Source organism: Aspergillus nomiae (assembly GCF_001204775.2).
Source record: "Aspergillus nomiae NRRL 13137 chromosome Unknown contig00249, whole genome shotgun sequence".
NCBI classification, from domain to species: domain Eukaryota; kingdom Fungi; phylum Ascomycota; class Eurotiomycetes; order Eurotiales; family Aspergillaceae; genus Aspergillus; species Aspergillus nomiae.
The window spans coordinates 37,791-47,663 of NW_015378304.1; the positions used below are offsets into that span (position 1 = coordinate 37,791).

General features: G+C 50.7%; 3 protein-coding genes across 3 annotated transcripts; 1 reads left to right on the forward strand and 2 right to left on the reverse strand.

The window, feature by feature from the left end:
* Positions 1-1,544, reverse strand: ANOM_008503 (uncharacterized protein; the record flags this gene model as incomplete). Its single annotated transcript, XM_015553759.1, has 3 exons — positions 1-427; positions 499-1,073; positions 1,140-1,544. The coding sequence occupies 3 exons, from the start codon at positions 1,542-1,544 to the stop codon at positions 1-3; spliced, it is 1,407 nt and encodes a 468-aa protein (XP_015404662.1).
* Positions 1,545-2,907: 1,363 nt separating this feature from the next.
* ANOM_008504 (glycosyltransferase family 32 protein) lies at positions 2,908-3,793 on the reverse strand (the record flags this gene model as incomplete). The annotated part of the gene is made up of 2 exons (XM_015553760.1): positions 2,908-2,919; positions 2,993-3,793. The coding sequence occupies 2 exons, from the start codon at positions 3,791-3,793 to the stop codon at positions 2,908-2,910; spliced, it is 813 nt and encodes a 270-aa protein (XP_015404659.1).
* A 3,906-nt stretch (positions 3,794-7,699) lies between these two features.
* ANOM_008505 (putative amino acid permease) lies at positions 7,700-9,334 on the forward strand (the record flags this gene model as incomplete). The annotated part of the gene is made up of 1 exon (XM_015553761.1): positions 7,700-9,334. One exon carries the CDS (start codon positions 7,700-7,702, stop codon positions 9,332-9,334), a length of 1,635 nt encoding a protein of 544 aa, XP_015404660.1.
* Between the last annotated feature and the right edge of the window lie 539 nt (positions 9,335-9,873).

Sequence of the window (9,873 nt, forward strand, 5' to 3'; positions counted from 1 at the left end):
TTACACCTTGATTAGCTTACAGCCAACCAGGGTATATCGCGCGGAAAATAAGGCAATGGATCCGGCCAGCAAGCTGAAGCCACAGAAGAGCTGCAGGCCTAAGAATTCGCCGTGCTGAGCTGAAACGATCGCCCCGCCGATTGGGCTGCCGGTCAGAGCTCCGAAGGACATGATGGTGAACGCCGTACCAGCGCGGGTTCCGATCTCACCAATATCGGAAATCTGCGCGATCAGGCTAGGGCCGAGTGAGATAAATCCCCCCGAAGAAAAGCCAAAAATGATCACGAAGACAACCATGCCTGCTGTGTTCTTAACAGGTACCCAGACCGCCAGACAGGACAAGGCGGAAATGAAGCTGATGACGATCATAACATTATAACGACCCAGTTTATCGGCAGCAACCCCGGGAATGATACGGCCAAAAATGCTACAGTCGACCATTAGGAATTTGCAAACCAAAAGGAATATGTTTATTGAAAACCAGGGATTGTTGCCTACCTTGCAGCATTCAGGATGGGTAGCAGGTACAGAATCAAAGTTGGAGACATGCCGGCAGCTTCAGCCTGCAATAAGATGTAGTTGAAAGGCAGAAACATGCCCCACATGAAAAGGAGCATGCCAGCAACGGTGACGGCCAGGCAGATATCCGTTAAGTTATTGACAAACTCCATCATCTTGAACGGTCTCGGACAGGGGGGCAGTCTCGGCTTGACGGCCAAGCACGTAAATATAAGAAGCGCAAGAAATACGAACGCCATGGTTCGCATCATCCAGGGGAAGCCGATACTGTCAATGAGACTGGCCATTATGATTGGGAGAACGACGCCGCCGACCGACGAGCCGGACACCATAATGCCGTAGGCTACGGCGCGTCCCTCATTGAACCAGGTGACGAGGGAAAACATGCAGCAGTTGAAAATGGCGCTCGATCCCGCGGCGCCGACGATGGATTGGGAGAGGAAGAATTGGTAGTACTCGGTGGACAGGGAGACCATCATGAGGCCAAGAACATAGGCAACTGTACCACCCCAGAGGAGCCAGCGCGGACCGTAGTTGTCAAACAGCCGTCCGAACTAGTCAACGTAATGGGTTAGGGAATCTAGGCATAAAGGAGGGGTTTTCAGTTAGAAGTCACATACCCCCACCGCGCAGAAGTTCATCATGAATATCTGGACCGACGTGATCCAGCTGATGGTCGAGCTGGAGTGAAGTTTCAACGGCACCGCTACATAGTACTGTTCAAATATGCCAACAGAGCTGACGAGGCCAAAGGTACAGAAGAGAGCACACCATCCACCTAAGACGACAAGCCACGCCTCCCGGCCTCCCTCAGGAGGGCCAGCTCCACGACATTCGCCCATGGCTTTGGGCTCTGCAGCGGGCGCCTCCAGCTCCATCCGTCCCCGTCCCAGGCCCGCATCGATGACATTGGCGTAGGTTGGGGATGTCCGCGAGTATATATTCTCCGGGGAGTTGCGGATGTTATTGTCATTCAGCTGCTTCTCGTTACTAGTGTTGCCGGAGCCGGCGAAAGCTGTGGCCATTGTGTGTATCGTAGCGGAAGACATGAAAGTATTGCCTCTGTGCGTTTTGGCTCCCTTTCGGATGCTTCGCGAAATGTGGTGCAATGTTGAGGATCAATCGAACAAGAGAGTCGCTGGAGTTGCTGCCTCTACATTCCAAGACTCGACAGGTGAGGCCAGGCTGTAGTGTAGCTATAAGCCTAGTCGGTAGGGCCGGCTCCTTCTTTAGCGGTATACAGAGCCAGGGGACTGTCTGGGGTTGCTGGGTGTCCAGACATGGCCCACTCTTAACCCGGAAACTGTGGGGGATTAGGTTAGGCTAGTAGGATGTAGCGGATAATACCCCTCGGCGTCACGGAAACGGTGGCTTTCGGAAAGCGGCAACGAGGGACAGAGCATGACATATAGAATGGAAATTTGAGGAAGTTGCGACTCCACGAATCTTGCAGTGGAGACGAGGTGGTACTAGCCGGAGTTTAACTGCTTCCTGCTGGGTACGATTACGTGCCAAACCGAGTGAACCCTCTTCCAGTCCGTTGATGTTTCAGGCACATGCAAGAGGGATACAGTACAACCTCGCTATAACGAGCCTTGTTATAACGAGAACCTCGATAGTACGAGAGTCTTTCCTTGTCTGAATTAATTTCCCACAACAATAACGAGATCTCTCGTTGCACCGAATCTCGTTGGTTTGGCTTTTGCCGCCATATAAATCTCGTAGTATCGAGGGGATTTAATCTGGGCGGGTGATTATAGTAGGCCATGGTCGAGCTATTACGTATCCTAAATAGGTTCTCTCAATCACGAGCATGTGCTTGTTCAATTTTGTCGTGCGAGGACTGAGACATTCATCCTGCACAATGTTCAGGCGCTTAGCATAATTTTCATCCGCATCGCGGAGGAGTATTAATAGATACGACTTATTAAGAGTCCATCTCTAGCATACTACAGGAGACATAGCTTAGGGACCTCTCTAGCGCTGGTAATCAGGCCCCTACAATGTAAATAGATTCGTACTATCAAGACCCGCAGTTTTTACTGTGATCTGACACCCTGCTATCTCCCGAATTACTGGAACAATATATACCTACCCAGAGATTTGTCCTTTATTCATAACCCCTGCTGTCAGAGGTACTATGTGTACCCGGGAGACCACTCATGTAATGCCAGCAAGAGACCCCGGAGATACCAGTTCGACGCGGTAGAGTGTACTTGTTGAACCTACGTTTCAAGGATCAACGATATATATAATTTCCCGTTGACCCTAATATGCTAGACGATGTATAATACTGGCCCTCACCTTGCCATCCACCTAGTGAATCTACTACTGCACCTTGTACCCATATAGATAAGTCCCACCACACTAAAAAATATACAACAGCTCTTAACATTGTCCCTGCATGATCCGCAATATAATTTAGCGCCCGGCCGTCCGCCCCTTGCCATGACCGCCCAGCGGCATGCCGTACCACCAAACCACCAAATCCGTCGTCGAGCAGCCCTATATCGAGCTGTAGCGTGTTGTATAGCCAAGCGTATTGTCTAAACGCCGCCGTGACCATGATCGGTCCAGTGGTCCAAAAGACCTGCAGGTACGGCAGGATTATACCCCGAGACGCGAGCCTGCTACTTCGCCGCTTAGCCTCGTAGAGCACCCACTGCAGGAATGGAGAGCCAGGCTTGGCCATAAAGAAATGATTGCTGAGACCGAGCGTGCCTGCCGTCCGGGAGAATATGGCCTGCAAACCAAGTGTTTGGAGGCATTGTATATGCTCGGCTGAGCGGGGGTATACGTCCAAGTCGGAATAGATGCCACCCTCAGTGTGGACGATGAGCAGCCTCGCAAGGTCGGCACGCTGAATATCATGAGGATATCCGTTATACGTCGGCAACAGCCAAGTATAATTTGCCTTGATGAGCTTAAGGATATCGTCGTCAGTCCATAGCTTGACTGTGTAGTTCGAGGGCTCAAGCATAGCCCTCCATGACTCGCGAGACGCCGCGATTTCGGTGGAATATTCTTGGACGTCGGCCGTTTTCCATATTTGATGGACAATGTTTGGTATTGTGGAACCGACCACAGGACGAGGGTTATCAATACGTTTGAGCGCGTTAGGAGAACATTCATCCACTATCTGTATAGATCCTGACAAGTGTTCGGAAAAGGCAAAGTCGTCGGCGTAGCTGAATTGAAGGGTAGAAAAGCTGACAACAGAGAGAGCCACCACAACGATGAGCTTTCTCATTCTTCGTGCTAAGGCGACAGCCATGGTATTCCATTTCCATGAGAGCTCGCAAACCCAACAGTTACTGGGCCTTTAAGAATGGATCCACGCTGGGCGCAGCATAGGGTTCACCCCATAGCACAAGGACAAGCCATGCCTGTAATATTTGCTGCAGTTTTGGGCCACGGTTGAGTAGACTCCTGTCCCGAAAGCCCGACTCACAGAAGAGCCCCAAAGTGAACTAGTGCCGGTCCACTGGCATGTTAATCATACTCTGTTTCTACGGTGTGCGACTATTAAGAGACTGCGAACCAAGTCAATACGTGGCGTTTGCCCCACGGATCGCCCAGGATCGGTATTTGTCTAGGTATTTCTACGAGTATGTTCATTTGGGATTAGCGTTAGGCTCCAACCTGTCTTTGCTTTCTCTAGTTCGTCACCGTCGTGCACGTAGGCCGTCGAAATCGTGTTACTGTATGGCTGATATTGACTGAATATCCTAGAATATCTCAGCCGACACGTTTCACTTCACCTCCAAGACTAATAGTTTTATAAGGAAGCCTTGATACGAACCGCTCGGTTGGCAACGAGAGAAGCCGACAGACTAGGTTGAAAGTTAATAACGACGACCGACCAATCCCACGGAGACCATAGCTGCTCAGGATGGATCGAGACCCGTTTCACCGCATATTTATAGAAATACTTTCTCAGACCCTCTCGCAGAACTTGCCATCCCTAGTACCGTTACCTTAGCCTGTTCCCTTGTCCTTGACAGTGTTCCGAAAGAAACTCAGTTCGAGGAGAGTGGTGACACCAATTTCGACCCACCCTGTAGCTGGGGGGTTGGTCTGGTTGTTCTCATTTCCAATGAAATCTCCCTAGGGCAATACATGCGGGGACTTCAATATTGGATGGATCCGTACCTCTATGGATGGCGCGTGCCATTTCCCAGGACGACCAGAGAGCGTCGGGGAAACGTCTCCGAGTATTATCACTTTTCCCTACCCGTATATCGGGAAAACGAAACTTAGAACACGTTGAATTCTCCGGAAGTCCGAAAATAGCTTCTGCCAATTGTAGCTGTGAGGTCGTTGTCTCGCATATCTATCTTTCATTCACTGCTTCGCGGCAAGCTTGAAGGTTGAAGGAGGTTATAGAGAGCATGAGCTAGCTCAGTCGCAAAAGATGTCCTTGGCTAATATGAATGAACATTGATCTTCGAAAGACAACGAAAATCCAGATAAATTCTCGTGAACCTCATCTAACATGCGGCCCACATTATGGTTGTAGTGTGACCCTCGAGTGCGTCCAGGTTCTCGGGCCGTGCAGGACGAGCGTGGGCAAGCCGGCCCTGTGGGGCTCGGAACACCACTGACTTCACCCGAAGAGTTTCGCACTGTAAGTGCTCGGACCGTAGACGGATGCCATTCTTGGCTGGAGTAACACAACTCTTATTGGCTAGGCACCTAACGTTAAGGTTAACTAACTCCAGAGACCTACTGACTAACCGCCTAGAATCCGGATAGCTACTCCGTATGCTCGGTTCCGTAAGCGTTGGATCCACAACGTGGGCTTGATTCTTGTATCTGAACCTGGTTAGCCAGCCATCTTTCCCCATGTTTGTCACCACTCAACAGAACAGCACACTCTAGTCCCTAGGCTTGATTCCACTCAAGGTTGTTTCTATTCTTGACGTCTTCTATCATGAGCGGTTGCACGAGGACCTCCCCTTCCCCACCGGCCCGAACACGAAGGTGACCAGCGTCGAGTTCGTCTTTCCCTAACTGTTGGGATGGGATGGCGCCGGTCCGCAGGTGACTGGAAGCGGGAGCATTGGAAATTCAAACCGTATCGCGTGTTCTTCTGCCAGGTGTTCGGCGTCATTGCCCAAACCTACGGTCCCGGACAGGCACTTGCCTGGCGCAAGATCGTCCCGTTCACGTTGTCCCGCACCCACATCTGCTGCCCTACTCCAAAGACACCTGCTTCTTCTCCTGCGGCGGCGGTGATCGCCTGCAGAAGTGGGCCAGCGCATTTTGTCACCAACGTTGGAGGGCCCCATCGAGATTACTTCGATCCAAGCCTTCCTTTGACTCTCCATGCTACGAGAAGTCGATCTAAATTACGATAGTTTCCACACCGTTGTGGGACATTGCCGTTTCTATTTTGGACTTTCTTCGTTTCCCACCTCGTTTCGGACCACACAGCTGAGCAGGCTAAGACCTAGTCCTTACTATGTGGGTAACAACGGGCAATGTTTCGCGATGTTCCACGATTAGCGGGGTCATTCACATAGGCTCCTGGCTATCGGAGCCTCTCACCGACAACCAGGTGGCCACTTTCGGCAGCTTCCTGTAGTGAAGTGCGACCAGCATGACCGCCATCTGGCTTTTCTCCTTCCAAAAGGTTATTAGGCATCTTGATGCTGCCTTCACTTGCCGATCTCTGCATCATTCGGCTTCTATTTTGGTTGGAAAGCACGCCGCTGGATGGTGATAAGCCGTCCTAGGGCATAGTGACGAGCTTGGAAGCTCCATTCTAGAATAAGAGGGTCACTTGCGTCGAAAGATTTGTCCCCCCATGGAGTTTGGGTGAGATCATGCCCGTGGATTATCATCTTTGGCTAGGAGTCCCAAGTTATGGATATGCCACTCTCGGACCTTGCCGTGTGAGAAGGCCAGTTGGCCGACGCGTACTGAAGAACGGGTGTCCGAGTTCTCCATCGCCGCTCTTGCATAATCTCGGTTGAAGCTGGCTAGAGTCCCGACGACATCAACGGCTGGTGAGTTCGCTCGTGTAGGGCGACCTGATTTTCTCGATAGCTGAGAAGAGAGTGATTGACTGCCGTCTTTGATTCAGAACTCTCTTAGCTATAGCGGTAGACGCAATGTGCGGTGGTGGTTGGACGCATCTCGTTTCCCACCAGAGAAAGGACAGATGGCCGGTCCGGGGAGATCAAGCTCAGAGATGATGCGTTAGAGTATTTACGGTTCTCCCGAACGAGTGCACCGGACTAAAGACATTAGAGACGCTCGTCTTCAACAAAAGCGCCAGTTATCTAACCGAAGATGACTCGAAAAATATTCACTTTGCTCATAATATTCTGGTGAGGATCAACGCAGCCGTTGAAGTATCGCTTCTCTGAACACAGTCACTGTGAGGTTTTGCACCGGCTCTCTTGTCCCATCGGTCAAAAGTCTTTTAGAAGGCATTGGGTGGATCGTCTTACTTAGCTTATCGACCCGTTCTTCCCCTTATTTTCGAACACATTGAAACTTCCTGGCCTAAATGATGCAATATCCCAGAATGCTCCCCATTCGGAGTCAACCGGTCTCACATTTCTGGTCTCACTGTGCATGCCAATATCTCGCCTCCAATTCTCTCAGGTTTGGTGTATCATATTCCCATAACGCCCTCCTTCCGGTATCCACATACCAAGTTTGGCTGTACAGGGAGCTGACGCTGACCTGGGGCGACGGACTGACTCTGATCTCGTTTATCGACCACAAGAACGGGCTGTGCAGTGCTGGCGCCATCCAAGCCTCGCTGCCGTTGACAATGACACTGCGATGGCGCTGTGGCAGATCTTCCGCCGCAACATTTGCCACAAGTATGCTGTGTTCAAGTGACAGCAGTAGAGTCAGTTGCACTTATGCGTAACGAATCAATGGATATAATTAGAACATAGGAGGAGATTGAAACCGCACTATTTGTAGAGCGTTGTGGTCATCCAGTCATGAGTTGCTCGAAGAGTCTATTATTAAGCGTCGGGGCTCCCATGGTAGCTATCTGGTAGCCCCAAGCTTATCCACAACTACGACCCATTAATCTGGCCTCAGAACTCACTGGAGCGTGGACAACTAAACTCTCTTTCTTCCCGCCTCCCGCTCCTCGCTGGGGCTTATTTCTGGGCCGTATATGGCCACTCTTCGTCGACATCGATTCCCAAACATGCCTACTGAATCAGGATCAGGAACTCAACTGGCAGAAGGAGACGGCTCTAGCGCAACCGATGGCGACATAGGGTTCATCCGGCGTGGCTTCGGAGAAGTACATGCTGTCAGGCAAGGTCTTTACCAACGGCACCTTCAGATGATCGCTCTTGCTGGCACAATTGGCACAGGTCTATTCCTCAGCTCTGGCCAAGCACTTGTAACGGCAGGCCCACTGGGTGCATTCCTTGCCTATTCTATCGTTGGCCTTGGTGTTATGAGCGTCGTCCTGACGGTGGGAGAGATGGGTGCCTTAGTACCGCTCAGTGGCGGTGTCGTGCGTTATGCGGAATACTTCTTTGACCCAGCCATGGCTTTTGCCAATGGATGGAATCAAGTATACTTATACTCAGTCACTCTCCCTGCTGAGATAGTGGCAGCCTCGGTTCTGATTGAATTCTGGATCATCATTAACAACGCAATCTGGATTACCGTCTTCAGCCTCCTAGTGCTTATCACTGCGCTGGTGTTCGTCAGAATCTATGGAGAGCTTGAGTTTTCATTCGCTATCTTGAAAATTCTGCTAATCGTTGGGGTCAACATTATGGCGCTAGTGATTACTTGCGGCGGAGGACCAACTGGTCAATCTATCGGTTTTAGATACTGGAGAGACCCAGGGCCTTTTGTTCAGTATTTTGGGATCAAAGGTGCTCTTGGCCGGTTCCTTGGTTTCTGGACCACACTAGAGAATGCAATCTTTGCATACTCGGGGATCCAGAATATCACGATCCCAGCGGCTGAGACCAGGTATCCGCGCCAATCAATACCACAGGCGACCAGGCGCGTCTTGTACCGCATCATCCTCTTCTATGTCCTGTCAATATTCATGATGGGCTTGGTTGTTCCATCGAATGATCCTACTCTTCTTCAACTGACTGGCACGGCTTCTCAGTCCCCATTTGTTATCGCGGCTCATCGGGCGGGGATCAAGGTCGCACCCTCAGTTATTAACGCTATTATCATTACATCCGCCTGGTCTGCTGGCAATTCCTATATCCTTTTTGGGTCCCGCATTCTCTATGGCATGGCGGTCCATGGCCATGCTCCTGCAGTATTCAAACGGCTGAACCGGTTCTCTGTCCCTTATGTGGCTATCAGCTGCATAGGAAGCTTCATGTGCTTGGGATATATGTCCCTTTCCCACTCAGCTACTGTGGTCTTTCAATGGCTACGTGATATTGTAGCAGTTGCAACATTGGTGGACTGGCTCATCGTCTGCATCGTCTACCTCCGATTCTACTACGGTTGCAAGAAGCAAGGAGTCGACCGACACAGAGAGCTTCCATGGGCCGCGCCCTTCCAGCCCTACTTCACCTGGGCGTCTCTGACCTTGTTCACCCTCTTGCTTATCACTGGTGGCTTCAGCACATTCATCAGCGGCCACTGGGATACCGAAACCTTTATCTCATCGTACATCAACATCCCAATCGTCCTAGGTCTATATTTGGGCTATAAATTCTGGAGGAAAACGCGCATTATCGCCTTGGATACTATCCCGCTGGTCGGTCTGCTTCAGTTCTACCTGTCCCACGAAGAGGTCGAACCGGAACCACAGCCTAGAAAGGGGTTGGCAAAGTTCAACATTCTTTGGTAGCTGCTTTCTTGTAGTCGGTTACGACGTGGCGAAAGCTGCGGTGCAGCTACTAGTTCCGAGCAGATGACGGGAGTGCATCTTGTACATAAAATTCCTTGGTATGTGGATTGAAGGTAAGTACGGATATTTACAACATGATTCTATACATCAATTATGATATATGATCCGCTGGAAATTCACCATGAGCAAACGTCAATCCATCCCTTGCTAGCTGCCGACAATAGCTCTCCACTCCTCATAGCAACGGATCCATCGGACCAGGACAAGAGGGTTTTGCTACGAGCCATTAGTAATATCATCGCAGTCAGGTCTAGTCTTCTTCAGGGCCCACGAATGGGCCCAAACTCCAGGCCCAAGGCCCAACCCCTAGGCCCACGATGGGCCCCCAATGGCCCCCCACCCAAAACCCATTTTTGCATAAATATTGGTCTTGGCATTCATAAAGGCGCTTAATATGCAGGATAAATCACGTTTTTTAACATAAAGCCCTATGTTTGCACTGTTTGGGGCCCAATTGGGGGCCCACAGGCCCATTATGG